Below are 17,625 nucleotides of genomic sequence, written 5' to 3' on the forward strand. Positions count from 1 at the left end.
ATATGGTTTGGACAATATTTACATAATCCTCCCGACGAGTAACTACAACGATTTTGGACAAATACTACAAGAAAATTTGCGGTTTGCGAACAAGACGATATATTACAAAAAAAAATCGTACTATGTAAACAGCAATTACATATGATTCGTAAAGCGAAACATCTGGGCATAGTCTAATCATTTCTTTTAGTTGGAAAAAAAGTTTTGGATCTGTGCATGGTGGCCTTTTAGAGAATATGGCATGTTACTTACGACAACCCCGACTTTGGTATACAATATAACCATCATGGAGCGTTTCTATCGACCTGCTCTAGCCATGGTTCAACGCCATGAATGTCCGTTAGGCTTTGGATTTCGGTAGATTCTTTTAGCTGTTTCTCTCATTTCGCTTGCGTCAGAAATTGACGGGAATCCAAAATGTTGCATAAAAAGTCGTTTTCATGTGAAGATAAAAATTCACCACATTTATTCTGTGGATGTTCAATTGAGCAATCATGAAAAGGACACTTAGATGGCATACTCGTATTTTGGCAGCATATTAACCTTTTGTTTCTTTAAATCGTACCAAGGAATCGGTGAAATAGTCTCAAATTAAGCTCGATAGGCTTGTCCAAATTATATTTGCTAGACGGTATTAAAATCATCATAAAGTCCCTAAAATAAAATAAATGTAAAACCTTCTTATATCAGATATGGCTTAAAAATACCCCCAAATTATACCTTAAGAACATAGTAAAACAAAATAATACACACGTCAACATTTAGACCAGGTTTTATCTGTACCCATAATTAACGATACGGTCCTTAAGTCGTCGTGCGATTTATTAGGAACCAGTAAAACAGTTGATTGACGAGTGAATGCGTCACTCTGAGTCAGCGCTCTGGTGACCTGCGCGCGAACTTTGCCCCTGCAAATACGAAACCTTGATATTCCGGTCTGTGACGTCACGCGTCGGAAGTCACTGTCACTGTTGACCGCTAAAGTATCGTTTGGCGATAATAGGCCTGTTGCAAGTAACAAAGAATCATGGAAATAATGGTTTCAACGAAACATATATGTTAATATGATTCTAAAAAATGGCCCAATCTCAGTATAAACTGAAGGATTATTAATATATTCAATAAAATAAAAGTGCAAAATTCTCCAACCGGCCATTTTTACTGAAACGCCAATCAGAAACGTTCCAAACAGTGACGTCATCAATCCATAACATATTTCTTAGAGCAACATAGACAACCTCATTGACCGAAATCTATACGTGGGCACCAATGAGTTCGAAAGGTGCAAAAAAAATGTTATTTCGCCACTAAACATTTATTACGTCCAAAAAATATTATTACACGATATAAAGTAGATATCTATTTGTTATTATTTAAATAAAATGCTAAATAATACGATATTTCAACAACAAACTTTTTTAATTATTTGGCTGAATGGAACTATCATTGCCATGTTGGCTGTCATAACTAGAAAAAATGAAAAATTAAAAAGTAAAAGCGGCGTTCGGTGATTTTCACTCAAAATTTACATGTATCTAAATAATTCATCTTAAACTGCAACCGTGTGAGAGTTTTTGTGTAAAATGAGTTCTTGTAATAAATTTTTGTAATGTATTTATCATCCCTAATCGTAATATATGGTGCTGAATTAACAATATCATTCGGATTCAAGGGAAATTCGTAACTGTAAGTATGTAAACAATATCTACCACCCTACCACCAACTAAATGATGACGTCACAAATGGCATGCGAGGCGTTTTCGCGCGAAGTTTAAACTAGCTATAATAAAATACAATTATCTATGTTAAATCTTATGAGTATAACTGAAATATAGTGTTTTTCGGAACTAATACAAGTGTACCGACGATATTAAAAGGGTTTTCAAAATTTGTCATCAGGCCTATTGTGAAATCGTCAGCAGTATCACCATTTGAACTGCGGTACGTTCTCTGCTAATTAACTAATTCTATGTTACTACCCGTGAGTTCCTATAATTGGCTTTCTGTATCCACTATAATTTCTATGGTATTGTCATAGCTGTTGGTTCTCCAAATAAATAAAATAAAAAAATAAAAAAAATAATTAAAAAGACTTTGTCGCTGATCCGCCTATCTATCTTGACCAATACGGTTATCATGGTTGCACTTAAATAGGTACATGTTAGAATGACAGATGATAAAAGCCATCCTACCGTCTCGCAGATTGCTGGTCCAAATTTCAATCGTATGCTAATATTTTTTGCGTAGCGAATTATAGAGCACGGGTCAAGTCAAAAGATACCGGGTGTGATATCATAGCTGGAAAATATTTCGTGATTCAGCGATTAGTCAACAGTCTAGTCACAGAACAGGCACAGAAAATCTACCTTTTCCTCACAAATAATCTTTTTACCTTTTTTTTTTAACCACATCGGTGGCAAACAAGCATACGACCCGCCTGATGGTAAGCAGTCACCGTAGCCTATGGACGCCTGCAACTCCAGAGGTGTCCTATTACCCTGCAACACGGGCTGAATCTTTTGTTTGCCTGTTTGTTTTGCTTCTATTTTTACACAATTGCCAGTCATATTCTACCGTCGTCCACACTATTTAAATGGCAATTCTTATTGCAAAGACAAGGTCCATTGATGGCCAGTTGAGAATGTTGCAGCACCCTTGACGTATCGTTTTTATTCAATATCATCTACCTACGCTGTTAAAGAAGTTTTTTTATTAATAACAATTGTTTAATCGAGAAATTGAATGGAAATAATATTGAAATGGACTGTATGAATTTACATTAAGACGAAAATTTCTTTGGTATCAAATATTTCAGTATATCGAATTCACGAGAAATAACAACTTAGAACAGTGCACAATCACATACCTTTATGTTCGCGCAGGTTCAGGCTCCTTGGTTGCTACGCCAAACGGCGCAAATATGTAGCCCTGGCTGAGGACAGCATATTTGCGCCGCTTGTTCTGCTCTGCGGTTATAGCCGCAAATCCCGCCTTGACGGAGGTCGCCTGTAGCGCGCTGTTACAATTGGCCTGATGACAGTAACAAAGAATCATGGAAATAATGGTTTCAAAGAAACATATACGTAAATACGATTCTAAAAAATGGCTCAATCTCAGTATAAACATTAGGATTATTAATATATTCAATAAAATAAAACTGCAAAATTCTCTAATCGGCCATTTTGACTGAAACGCGAATCAGAATCGAGCTAAGAATTGACGTCATCAATGTATGACATATTTCTTAGAGCAACATAGACAACCTCATTGACTGTAATCCATTACGTCCTCACCAAAGAGTTTGGAAGTTCAAAAAAAATATTATTTCGCTACTAAACATTTATTACGTCCAAAAAATATTATTACACGATATAAAGTAAATATTTATTTGTTATTATATAAATAAAACGCTAAATAATACGACATTTCACAAAAAAAATTTTTTAATTTTTTGGCTGAATGGAACTATCATTGCCATGTTGGCTGTCGTAACTAGAAAAAATTAAAAAGTAAACCCGGCGCTCGGTGATTTTCACTCAAAATTTACATGTATCTAAATAATTCATCTTAAATTGCAACCGTGTGAGAGTCTTTGTATAAAATGAGTTATTGTGAACAATTTTTGTAATGTATTTATCACCCCTAATCGTAATATATGGTGCTGAATTAACAATATCATTCGGATTCAAGGGAAATTCGTAACTGTAAGTATGTAAACAATGTCTACCACCATAATTTATGACGTCACAAATGGCGTGTGAGGCGTTTTCGCGCGAGGTTTAAACTAGCTATAATAAAATGCAATTATTTATGTTAAATCTTATGAGTATAACTGAAATATTGTGTTTTTCGGAACCAATACAAGTGTACCGATAATATTAAAAGGGATTTCAAAATTTGTCATCAGGCCAATTACTCGACAGTCTTCCTGCGATACTGCCCGCACTTGAATATTCACTTTTATGATTGCCTACTCACAACGCTCATGACATGTATGATTTACCTAAAGGTTGATCATTATTCCCGCTTCCCGCTAAATCACTGGATTTCTCGAAGGCGAATCGAATCCCTTATTCTCAGTTGCTCATTAATTTTTATACCCTACAATTGTATAAAGACAATTTCCACTTATTAAGGAGTTACTGACTTCTGGTCATGTCCTGATTCCAGTGACGCAAGATGCAGACGAGGAGACTAAACAAGCGATGCCGACGGACGGCAGCGGAAACCTGCTCATGGACTGTCCACACGCCACCATCTACCTGCGGTTCCCCACCGAGAGGGACCTTAAGGTGAGCGACTTGAACTGTAGGGGGTTAATGGCCCACAGGCTATAATGGTTACCACTGGCTTTTGTTTTACCCTCACGGAATAGAGTATTTGTCAATTTTTTATGAATGGTATCAATCGATCAGGTTTGTTTTCAAATGTCTGTATGGGCAGGCCTCCGTCACACGCTCAAGGCCACGCGCTATATGCCTACCGCTCGGCGTATCGTCGACGATACAACCGACAGAGGGCCGCCGAACGCCCGCCTCAGCGCTCGCACCGCATTGCACCGGGCGTTTCCCGCGCTTATGCTTCGAAATGCCGTAACCACGTAAATATTGTGCAGTATGGTGAAAAAGTCAAAAAAAGGAAAAAGCCTATAATAAAAATTCATCTTTTTATGGCGGGCTAAAGGTCCCACCTGAAAGTTTAATAATTATATTGAAGGGTTAGAAAAAGTATTTTTAAATAACTTTGACGACGTAATAATTAATCGGCCTGGTAGCACCGTATTACAACTTTTAAAAACCGTTGATTGTCCGTTGCTTTGCTCCTGAATATTTATTAAAATTATTTACGCGATTTAGGATATTTTCAACTACTTATTCAATTTTGATAACAGAGAATTCCAAGAAGTGAAAAAATTATAAATCATTATATTAAAACCAAAACATATTTGATTCGCAACATTCGTTTTATTACAATAATCATCATAGGTAGGGTAGCTACAACCCTAGCGCATTCTTACGATGACGCGTTGGCACGTGACTCGAACGGCGGGCAACACAGTCTCGACTCTTTGTGCGCGTAATTATAGTACATTTCTTCTTGTCCTGAGCAGCAGGTATTATTATTAAGGTTCTGTAGGCTATTATAGCGTAGGTATTTTTGCTTTTGTTTGGGAATGAAGTATCTGTTACGTAGTAACTATTTATTAATCTGTGGTATGGGACCCATTGTCTTAAAGCAATACAAAAAGTCACAAATGATGGTCAAAGTCTGGCAACCCGCACTTTACTGACGAAACGCTTCTAACAAAATGGCAATACATCGTGATGTCACCATGTAACTTAGAGGCCGTTTCGAGGTATGGAAAACAAGGAAATTGCGATTTTGTCGGTGAAACATTGCGTTTATGTATATTGTTGGTATACAATATTTTTTTAAATAAAACGTAAGGAAATGTTTTAGTATGAGATCCCTAGCTGCTTACTCGTGCATATTGAATGTCATTGTGACCAGGTACAGAGTGGCACAGAAATCAAATTCCTTGAGCGTACCATAGACTACTTCCTTTACAGAATATATGCTAATTGAAAAATCATTTCATTATGTTGAAATAACTAAAGTTGGCATCAACAAAATGAACAAAGACAAGTACAAAGTTTCATGGTTAAATTGCCATAGAAAGAAGTAAAACTATACTATTCTTATATTACAGGGATGGCGATACATGGTAAAATTAGCTGCTCACAACAACGGAGCTCAAATACACCATCAACAGTTGACCAAAGAGGACGTTCCCGCCATCGTGGACAAGTGCCTAAGCTTCATATATGCCCATGGTTAGTATTTGGTTATGAACGAACTCTCAAATCACTTAGTACTTTTATTATAAAACGTGAACTCTATGAGGAACGAAGACTGGCGCAATGAATACACCATCTTTATATGAGTTTATAATGCACTGACTTTAAAATAATATAACTCGCAGAAACATCTTTGGTTGTGTTTTTCAGTGTTCCCGTTTTGATTTCATGAAGACTGTAAAACAAATTTTTATAAAGTCAGTCCATGAAAAGTCTGCAGCGGATTTGTTATTGTAGTGTTAGTGCACGTGTTATTTTAAACGTCATCCTTCTATGAAATTATCACGTATAAATGACACTTGCACTGCGTGGACTATCAAATCCGCTGCAGACTTTTCTTGGTCCGACTATATATACAACCATCTATTGTGCGTGTGTATTTGTCTCTACGAACGATATTTCAATCCAGTAAAAGTACCTAGTGCACACTAACCCCCTTATTCATAAAACTTTACGGGCCTGATTTAGTTAAATTATGTTTTATCCCTTTCTTACAAATACATATGTCTAAATGACAGATAAAGACAAACGATTATTAGCTAATCGAGGTTTGTAGCGCGTTTATGAATAAGGGGGTAAGAAAATAAACTTCTAAGATAGTAATCTCAATACCTGTAAGTCCTGTAACATATCATTGAAATATCACATGATCCTTAAGACTGTAAATAAGGTGAATAACAGTGCAATTTGTTAACAGGAAGTCTTTCCGAAGGCATATACCGCCGCGCAGGCAGCAACGTAGTACTATCCGAACTCCTGGCGCGGTTCCGCAGGGACGCGTGGTCGGTCCAGCTGAGCCCTGGCACGCATTCCGAGCACGATGTAGCTGGCGTGCTGAAGAGGTTCTTCAGAGATCTGCCCGAGCCGCTCATGTCGCAGGCTAAGAGAGAAGCCATGCTGGCTGCGTTAGGTAAATATACATAATAATAAATAAATATTATATGAGATTCTTACACAGATTGACCAAGTCCCACAGTAAGCTCAAGAAGGCTTGTGTTGTGGGTACTCAGACAACGATATATATAATATATAAATACTTAAATACATAGAAAATAAGGAACAAATATCTGTGTCATCACACAAATAAATGCCCTTACTGGGATTCGAACCCAGGACCATCGGCTTCACAGGCAGGGTCACTACCCACTAGGCCAGACCGGTCGTCACAATATAACCCTACTAATCCAAGTTTATCCCCGGGACGCATTAAAAATTATGTCTCTTGCTTTAGACGCCGGCCCGAGACAACAACACATCTCAAATGTGTTGAGGGTTGTTAGAGACCTACCCGACTACTTTGCCCGCTGTTTTCGTATTTTTTCTATTTTTTTGTGTATTGCTCCTATTGAAATTCACAGGTATTCCCACGTACTTACATACATTTTACATAAAAACACGTTCAATAGGCCTGTTGCAAGTAACAAAGAATCATGGAAATAATGGTTTCAAAGAAACATATATGTTAATATGATTAAAAAAAATAGCCCAATCTCAGTATAAACTGAAGGATTATTAATATATTCAATAAAATAAAAGTGCAAAATTCTCCAATCGGCCATTATTACTGAAACGCCAATCAGAAGCGTTCTAAACAGTGACGTCATCAATCCATAACATATTTCTTAGAGCAACATAGACAACCTCATTGACCGAAATCCATACGTTCTCACCAAAGAGTACGAAGGTGCAAAAAAAATGTTATTTCGCCACTAAACATTTATTACGTCCAAAAAATATTATTAAACGATATAAAGTAGATATCTATTTGTTATTGTCTAAATAAAATGCTACATAATACGATATTTCGCCAACAAACTTATTTCATTATTTGGCTGAATGGAACTATCATTGCCATGTTGGCTGTCGTAACTAGAAAAAAATAAAAATTAAAAAGTAAAACCGGCGCTCGGTGATTTTCACTCAAAATGTACATGTATCTACATAATTCGTCTTAAATTGCAACCGTGTGAGAGTTTTTGTGTAAAATGAGTTATTGTGATAAATTTTTGTAGTGTATTTATAATCCCTAATCGTAATATATGGTGCTGAATTAACAATATCATTCGGATTCAAGGGAAATTCGCAACTGTAAGTATGTAAACAATGTCTACCACCCTACCACCAACTAAATGGTGACGTCACAAATGTCGTGCGAGGCGTTTTCGCGCGAGTTTTAAACTAGCTATAATAAAATGCAATTAGTTATGTTAAATCTTATGAGTATAGCTGAAATATTGTGTTTTTCGGAACCAATACAAGTGTACCGACAATAATAAAAAGGATTTCAAAATTTGTCATCAGGCCAATTCTAGATGAGAGAGAAACATTTAAACGTTGCTAAAACGTTACGCCGTGACCAACATTATGTTACAGTTGTAGTGCATAATTATTATCCATCATATTTTCACGGAAACGTACGAACATGTCTTGCTATTTCAGTCAGTCTCGGTACAAAAATTACGGAGGTTGATTGAAGTAGCATGACAGATACGATCGTTTCCGCGAAAATACGCTGGAAAATAATTAGTTAGGCACTACATCTGTAAAAACTGAAAACTTGCCGTATTAATAAATTCACTGTTTTCAGATCAAGACGATCCGGCAGCCCGCAACGCCATCTACCGCCGAGTGATGTCATCTCTTCCTCTGGTGGCGCGTAACACGGCGCGCAAGTTATTCGCGCACTTGCACTTTCTGCACAGTATGGCGCACGCTAATAAGATGAGCGCGGAGAATCTTGCGTCTGTGTGGGCGCCTACTTTAATGCCGGCTGCTTTGGTAAGTACAAATAGTCAAACATGCGCGGAAATATTGATATAGTTCATGATGATAAGAGTCCAGAATTATCATGGCAATTTAGAGCTGTCATGGGGAGTTTACCTATCGACGGCCTGACTTCCAATATACGTAAAAGAATGGCAAATAGTTATCCATTAATGTCAGTACATTGGAAATTCAATAAGAGAGAACCCACTAAGTATCACAGTTTATAAAGTGCCACTAAAATCCTAACATTCATTATACTGTGAATGGACTATTATAAAGATGCCGTTGATTTTATTTTATGAATACCTAAATATGTTTTTTTTCTTACAGACGAGCAATACCCTGAACACATCCTGGTATTCCAAAGAGGTCTACGTAGTCCGCGACCTAATAGCCAACTACGAGGCCGTATGGGAGCCTACCGAGGCCGAAAAGCGTCGAGAGGGGGCCGTACGGCGAGTACTGATGAGAGTGCTTAGTAACAGAGCGCCTTCTGCACCGAAGGCGGCTGGTGATTTGAAGGCGTGGATCTATGTGAAGGATCGGACGACGTGCTATCAGGTCTCGGTGAGTACCAGGTCGTGTAGGGGCCGAACGAGGCCGAATATAGGCGAAAGGGTACCGTACGACGAGTGCTTATGAGAATGCTTAGGAAGAAGATGGATCGTCGAGCATCTCCTGACGGGTCGACCCTAAAACTAGCTCAACCATCTAAGTATTGCTCATTTTCTAGCATCTTCGATAATGTCCTATTTTTATAATTCCAATATTTACAAAAAATCTACGACTCCTTAGTTTTGTAGTTAATAACTACGCCTTTTTATAGAAACATATCTGTAATGTTGGCTTTCAGCATAATATAAATAACAAAAACCTTCTCCCACAGCTAACACCAAGCACAACAAGCGCAGACATATGCGTCCAACTCTCCGAGAAAGCCAACATGGACTCCCATCTCCTCATGTTAGAAGAAGTGATATGTAACGAGTCCATGAAGCGAGTGGTGCATATCGATGAGGTGGTGCTGGACGTGGTGCTGCGCTGGGGGTACTGGGACGAGGATGATAGGAAGGACAACTATCTGCTGGTCAGAGAGAATAAGGTGGGTTCCAACCCCCATCACCTCATGTTTGTAGGGGTACTGGGACGAGGATGATAGGAAGGACAACTATCTGCTGGTCAGAGAGAATAAAGTGGGTTCCAACCCCCATCACCTCATGTTTGTAGGGGTACTGGGACGAGGATGATAGGAAGGACAACTATCTGCTGGTCAGAGAGAATAAGGTGGGTTCCAACCCCCATCACCTCATCTTTGTAGGGGTACTGGGACGAGGATGATAGGAAGGACAACTATCTGCTGGTCAGAGAGAATAAGGTGGGTTCCAACCCCCATCACCTCATGTTTGTAGGGGTACTGGGACGAGGATGATAGGAAGGACAACTATCTGCTGGTCAGAGAGAATAAAGTGGGTTCCAACCCCCATCACCTCATGTTTGTAGGGGTACTGGGACGAGGATGATAGGAAGGACAACTATCTGCTGGTCAGAGAGAATAAGGTGGGTTCCAACCCCCATCACCTCATGTTTGTAGGGGTACTGGGACGAGGATGATAGGAAGGACAACTATCTGCTGGTCAGAGAGAATAAGGTGGGTTCCAACCCCCATCACCTCATGTTTGTAGGGGTACTGGGACGAGGATGATAGGAAGGACAACTATCTGCTGGTCAGAGAGAATAAGGTGGGTTCCAACCCTACGAAGCGATCACACCAAAAATGTAGATAAACAAGATGGCGCCCAATTTTCAAATTGACTTCATCATCATCATCATAACTTAAGAGCTTTGCTCTTGTCGGTGGAGTAATCGCCAATCATTTCTTTCTTGTGGCAGTCTTTATATTCCTCATATGAGGCATTATTTTTTATTTGGCTGAGATAAGTAATTCTAGGTCTCCCTTCTTCTCTTGTCTTTTCAATCCTGCCCTCCAGGATGTTAAGGAAAAAGTTGTCATGCCGTATAAGGTGTGCTCCCATCATGCCTCTACTATTTCTTATTGCCTTTAACAAGCATCGCTTTTCTCCTATCATACTTAGGACCTCTTCATTCGTCTTCCTTTCAGTCCAGCTAATCCTCTCCATCCGCCAACACCACATTTCGAAAGCCTCCAACCTCTTTCTATCTTTTTGTCTCACTCGCATACAAAGCAATGATCCAGACACCTTTATCAATCGTTTTTTGGCTTTTGAAATGTGTGCCTTCAAATGTATCCATTTTTACTGTTGAATATCTTCAAACAGATCCTTCACGAGATGGAGGCGCTCAGGAGTACGGGGCTGGTGTGCGCCGAGCTGCGGTTCGCCAGCGAGTCCATGAAGACCTTCAAACTCCACATGTTCGAGTTCCAGAACGGCAAGCTGTGCTACTTCAAGGACAAACAGGTTTGTTTCATCATCATATCAGCTACTAGCGACCCGCCCCGGCTTCACACGGGTTAGCAAATTATACACCTAAACCTTCCTCAAGAATCATTCTCATGATAGGTGAAAACCGCGTGAAAATCCGTTCAGTCGTTTTTGAGTTTATCGCGAACAAACACACAAACAGACAGACGCGGCGGACTTTGTTTTATAAGCTGTAGTGATTGATAAAACGTCCTCTGCCCAGGGCCGGATTTCCCCCTATGCCCACAAGGCCCGGGACAAGGGGCCCAGGCAACCTAGCAATGGTTTTGAGATGGGAAGGGGCCCCCCTAACTTCTAAGTGCCATACAATGTGCCTATGGGCCCTAGGTCTCTAAATCCGGGCCTGCCTCTGCACATAAGGACGGGTCGCGCGCTGCTCCGATCCAACATCCTGCGATCATCTTAATCAGAGTCAGACCAAGCTAAGGGTGGTATTCCACCTGTGCAATCGCATTGCGTCTCACTCTCTCATTAAGCAAAATGTGAGACGCAAAACACATTGAACAAATATATTGGACAGATGGAATACCACCCTAACTCCGCACTAAGGTTAAGGTATTGCCAGATGACAAACGACAGTGTGGAAATAAAATAAACATGTCATGTCCCTTCCACAATTTATCACCGCAAAGTGTGTGCAGGGATAGCTTAGACAGACTTGTTAGTCGGGGTAACTTGATGGGGGCTCTCTTCGACTGTGTCTTCGGGTTCGCGGTCGCAACTAAAGACTTTTAAAACCCCGAAGAGGCCATTTTTTTGTAAGACTGCCGGTTGTCTGCCTCTACATTTAATCAATCGTTTCTTTTCTTTTGTATTTTTTTACTGCGGTGTGCCAATAAAGAGTATTATATCTATGTATTTATCTTTTTGTGCTCCAAAATACATCAAAATACTTATTTGACATATTTGCAGGGTTCGCACAAGATTGACGAGTGGAACATAAAAGATATCCTGTGGTATGTGGGGCACGAGCCGAAAAGGAACCCCCAGTCGCGCTGGGCCATCACCTTCGTGCCGCGCAACAAGCAAAAAAGGTACCATTCATTTTTAATTATTTCCTGTATGCTTTCTGGACATATAAGAACAGCCCCATCTTCATCTGCCAACCCCTTTTTCTTAGAATTTACACATCTTGTACATTGTAGTGCATAGTTGTTTTCCATCTTATTTTCTCGGAAACGTTCGTTTGTCGTACTTCAGTCAACATCAGTACTTTTTGTACAAAAACTGACTGCAATAGCAAGGCAAGTTCGTACGTTTCCGTGAAAATACGATGGAAAATAATTATGCACTACATCTGTACAATGGATGAATTTGCTAATACTAAATGTATTTATAGGAGCAAGGACCGGCCGTGGTTCGGGTGCACTATAGCCGGCGCTGTCACCGAGGAACAACTCAAGTGGACCGCCGCAATGACCTTCGCCGAGCACACAAACATACTGCCGTCTCCCCGTCTCGTCATCACGTAACACACACACACACACACACACGTCAGACTGCCTTCTAGATCAGACGTGAAATAAAGGATAAAAAGCGTGACATAGGTAATCGTGTTAGGTACGGAGCTTGAACGGCTTTTTTAAGCAGGCAGGACCTCCAAAATGCCCCTACCCTTGCCTAGAATTCACGCACGAATTTCGAAAAAAGTGAGAGACGAGCGGATCCCTCCACGATGCCACGGATTTTGTGCGCGAATTGTAAGTGTCAGACCGGCTAGCATGAGTCGCGTTCTGGCGCGCGAGTCCCTACTTGAAGCCGCGCTAGATGTATGGAGTCGCGCGAGAACCCAACTCATGCTAGCAGGTCCGATCGGATAACAATTAAGATATTCCAAGTCTAACAAAAGATTTAAGATCATAATGAAAGTGTCTGTGTTCTGAATTTTATAACGCGTATCACATGGGCTATCCCACAAAAATAAATATAACAGTGCATTGACCCTGCCTCCCTATATTAAGGCGAAGAGATGTTTTAAAAACGACATATCATAAAACAATTATGAGAACCCATTTGAATGCTCTCGAATATTTCGAAATTGGGAACGATTAAAAAAATAAATAACTGGAAAGTCTGAATCGGTGCTAACATGCCAGTTGTCATGCATATCAAACAAATGATAACACATTTTATTTCGACAATAATATGTTTTGTATTGTAATTGATAAGCTAAATATTATTGTTATGTATACATATACATATATACAATATTGAAATGTTATTCTTGTTATTCTAATATAGAAATACCTTTAAGTATACATATAGGTAAATAATTTAATCAATCAGGAACTTAGTTTTAGTGGGAAAATGAATTTATAGCCAATTTTGTGGGAAAATATGTTTAAATTATGTAAAAGGTGAAAACAACACTTATCGTAAGTATTGGTATGAGAGTTGGAATAAAGTATGGCATGATTTCAAAAATGTTTCATACTTTTTTTTACAATTTGACTCAACAACGCACGTATACGTACAAGGACTAAAGCTGATTTTTGTTTGATCTGCAAGTGTATAACATGCTAAGTTGGCAGAGCGATTTTGATGAGAATTTTCGCGCGGGCCACCGTCGGCGCCGAGGGGAGGGGGGGGCTGAACACCTGGAGCCTGGCCGGATTAGGCCCGCGGACGGGGGTTTGGAGACTGTGCAAGTTTGAAGTTTAAAATAACACTTGCACAGTCTGGGCTATCAAAATCGTTGCCAACTTAGCTTGGTCTAACTCAATTATATAAATGAATGAATTAAAATATATTCAAGTAGATAAATTATGTAAGATTTTTAGAGTAAGGCGAAAAACTACCAAATTGATTTGATACAGTATCATAATGTCAAATAGATAAAAGACAATAAAACTGTAAATAATTTTATAATATATTTATACTCGTATTAGTGTGAGATGGTAAAGTTCGCTCGATAGAAAAATTTTCAAAATATATTAGTCTTTACACAGAGGGTTTAAATATACACGTTTAACTAGTTATTTACACTTTGCGCCACTTGGACCATCCCACTAACCCGGGTTTAACCGGTTAAACCGTTAACGGTAACCGTTTTGGATGGGGTTAACCCAGTGTCAAATTCTACTGGTAACCATGGTAACTCCAGGTTTGACTGGTTAACCCCGGGTTAGTGAATGGTGCAAGAGGCCCTTACAGTTTTTCTTACAAATTAATTAAGATGGCATGCCATATTTTTAAATATTGAATATGGCAGTTAAAAATAGAGCTCAAAAAATATTATTTAAAATTAATTTTTAATCTTGGTCAACTTCTAGAGACGAAATACAAAATATTCTCTATTGAAATATTATTTAAAATACATTTATATGTAGCTATACATATACAAACTTCCAAACAGAAGTACGAATTTAAACTATTTAAGAAACATTTTTACTGGTTTCATAATGAACAGGTACAGACAAAGAATTTAATTTCGGTACCATTACGTACCTTGTCACAGTGACGTAATGGTACCATATAAGTATATATATATAATATTAAGATTAAGATTATAATAGTGTCGGCTACTGACTGAAGCCTCACTCCCAAAAACTGCACGTCAATTTAACATATTGAACATGAACAATAATACCTTGTAAGTAACATATTTCTATTTTACAATATTTAATAATGTATCTTTATAAAGTAATGACATATTTAAGAAATGTATTATTTTCATATTTTGAATCTTGTAGTTCTCTTTTTTTATCATATTTGATGGTTATTCATAAAAGTATGGAGTTCAACTTTGTTCAACAATGTATAGGTACCTAAATTAATTTGGTTATACAATCTTCATTTATGAAATAAGGGCCTCGCTCTGATGTACTATAAATGCAATTTAGATAACAACTGTCACATGTTGTAAGCTATTAATTGTAAATAAAATCGTATTTCAAACAAATTGTGTTTTCATTACTGTACAGATCGCCCAGTAGATGGTGCATTATAGCTATTATAAGACTGACTACTCGCAGTCACCACACATACGGCTCGATTCGGAAAATTAATTCGATTTCTACTAGACTTCAACAAGTTACGATACGTAAGATAGATATGTCAAATTTGACGTTTCCGCGATTCTGGAGGTCCTCTTGAACGATTTCGACATGTTATGAACTTAGATATCCAAGACACATCTAGTCGATATCTAATGTAGATCTAGTTGATCTCTAAATCGTCTCAAGATCTTGTGATTATCTCGAAATCCGAATAGGCCTGATAGGCGTAGGTGCCGAGATTTATTGGTGTGATCCAACATGATCCAGTACGAAATAACGTACGTAAAATTATTTTCGTTAGTATTGTTTCTGACTACTCTGTCACGCTTTTAGTTTTGTCTTTTATCAAATAAATAATAAAAAATAAGTGCTATTCCATGTCTTTCTGGTTGTAGATTATTATTCCCTTGAGAAAAAATAAAAACTATATTTCACCCCATACAAAAACTCCACTCCGTCACATTTATTGGGGACAAAAAACAAGATAAAAGAGTTCTGACCCACTTGTAGCGCAATTATCATTCACAACGACGGGACTTAATCGCGTAAAATTAAGTTTTAAATTTACCTCCGACGTTTCGAGGGCGGCGTTGTCCCCGTGGTTTCGGAGAAGACTCAAAAAAATAATAATGAGTATAAATCGTGAAAAGTTTAATGAGTGTTTTGTAGCGCAAAATTGTAAAAAGAAAGCCAGTTTCATTGTAGCGGTATTTGATGTAACCTCAATATAGTCCTCAATAACAATAACTACAAATCCGCAACGTAGCCCTGTGTGGTGACCTCTATAGTCTTTATACATATACAGTGTGTAAATCTAATACGGGCAATAAATTGAACGGGATATAGAATTTATCCGTCTAATCATTAACCTTTTGGACGCCAATGACCGATAAATCCGCACCGCAGGTCGAACGCCAAAAACGGATTAATCGGTCACTGACCAGAGAGCAACATAGACCTACGTGCATATGCATTAAGTTCATTTTCAGTTTTGACACTTAGGTGACGTGGCGTCCGAGCAAAGAGTAGTATAATATGTCCGAGTGACAGCTTTTGTGTTTGACACGGCGTCGAAAAGGTTAATTAAGTAGTTTTTTTGGGTCTATATTAATTCGCATAACTTAATACGCCTAATTCAAATTGGCATAACGTATATTACGCATAACTTCTAAATCGTATAACATTATTTCGCATAACTCAGTACGCATAATGTTAATGCGCATAACGTAAATTGTCATAACGATGACTTGGGATACATATAATAAGCATAAAGTTACTTTGCATAATTATTAAATTGCATAAATATAAAAGGCAAATTAATAAAAATGGGGACAAAGCTGCTCGAATTAAGGTTCAGTAGGTTCAGAGAACGAAGTTTTAAGTAAAAGTAGCGCTTTTTTGATCACAAATATCACAATACGGTTGCCTAAAATTGAATTAACAATCTTGCGGCCTTTCTCTAGGGACTTAAACGATTTGAATCCTGAGTTTTTGACTTTTGCTCGATAAAAAAAATCACTAAAATAGGTCTATGCACATAAAAAAATATGCAAAATAATCAAAATATGAAAATTATTTCTAAAACCTAAAATTATTAAAAAAAATAAGAACACGAATTTACTACGCCTTAATAATGTTTTACAGCAAAAAGATTATTATTTGTTACAAGCTTCGCTTCGTTTCTCTCGATCCTGCCTTAGCTAGGCTTGTGAACCTGACCTAACCGAGTCGGTTTTGCCCGGATCCATCATTCTCTTGCTTTATTAAATTTATGTTAATTCATTTTGTGCCAAATAAAGTTATAGTTAATAATGTTATGCATATTTAAATTATGCGAATTCATTATTATGCGGAATAAGTGTTATGCATTTACCCGACTACGGCAACGCAAAAGGAGGGTTATGATTTTGACCGGTATGTATGTGGGTATGTATATATGTATGTATGTATGTTCATCTGTTCCCTCATAACTTCTAAAGTACTCATTGAAATTCGACAAACGACGTGTCATTCGAATCGTCTTAATCGTCCGCTGGTTATAGGCTATATCATGTCACAAAAAAATGAAGACGGCGCCCTCTAGAGGTCATAAAGTCACGAACGAAAAAAATAAAAATAAGTAATGATGACGTGTTGTATATCATTTGAAAGAGCTCAATTAGCACATTTCAAATATATACATATTGTTAGCTTTTGCACCCGGCTTTGCTTGCATGCACCCGATAAAACATTAATTTATCTGGTAGGTAATTCGAGCTACGAATCTACAATCGCTCTGGATTGTATCTATCCGCGTGTTAAGCGACTACGGCGATACAAGAAGGATTATTCAAAAGAAATTTGTTTGGCCGCTATATATATGGTGTTTTTTAATGACTTGCAATATTTTATAACGTAAATAGGTATAGAAGTCAAGATCAGCAAATTTTTTTACGAGATCGGGTTTGGTCCCATGGTAAAAGTTGCTTAATATATTCACCTCGTAAAATTCGCAGTGGTCAGGCGAAGCATACTGAAACGTACCTATGTGACGCACCGGAC

At 38.1% G+C, this 17,625-nt stretch overlaps 1 protein-coding gene and 1 long non-coding RNA gene across 2 annotated transcripts in view; one reads left to right on the forward strand and one right to left on the reverse strand.

Moving 5' to 3' along the window:
* Positions 1-13,322, forward strand: part of LOC134804144 (arf-GAP with Rho-GAP domain, ANK repeat and PH domain-containing protein 2) — a 45,569-nt gene extending 32,247 nt beyond the window's left edge. The window contains exons 4-12 of the mRNA XM_063777088.1: positions 4,171-4,292; positions 5,711-5,834; positions 6,556-6,768; positions 8,446-8,636; positions 8,955-9,191; positions 9,511-9,726; positions 10,922-11,062; positions 11,999-12,120; positions 12,426-13,322. Coding sequence (XP_063633158.1) covers positions 4,171-4,292; positions 5,711-5,834; positions 6,556-6,768; positions 8,446-8,636; positions 8,955-9,191; positions 9,511-9,726; positions 10,922-11,062; positions 11,999-12,120; positions 12,426-12,558 — 1,499 coding nt within the window. The 3' untranslated portion in view covers positions 12,559-13,322. The remainder of the gene's footprint in view (positions 1-4,170; positions 4,293-5,710; positions 5,835-6,555; positions 6,769-8,445; positions 8,637-8,954; positions 9,192-9,510; positions 9,727-10,921; positions 11,063-11,998; positions 12,121-12,425) is intronic.
* Positions 1-17,625, reverse strand: part of LOC134804157 (uncharacterized) — a 460,972-nt gene that overhangs the window by 259,118 nt on the left and 184,229 nt on the right. The gene's annotated exons all lie outside the window — the stretch shown is intronic.

The sequence above is a fragment of the Cydia splendana genome, chromosome Z (genome assembly GCF_910591565.1).
Source record: "Cydia splendana chromosome Z, ilCydSple1.2, whole genome shotgun sequence".
NCBI classification, from domain to species: Eukaryota; Metazoa; Arthropoda; class Insecta; order Lepidoptera; family Tortricidae; genus Cydia; species Cydia splendana.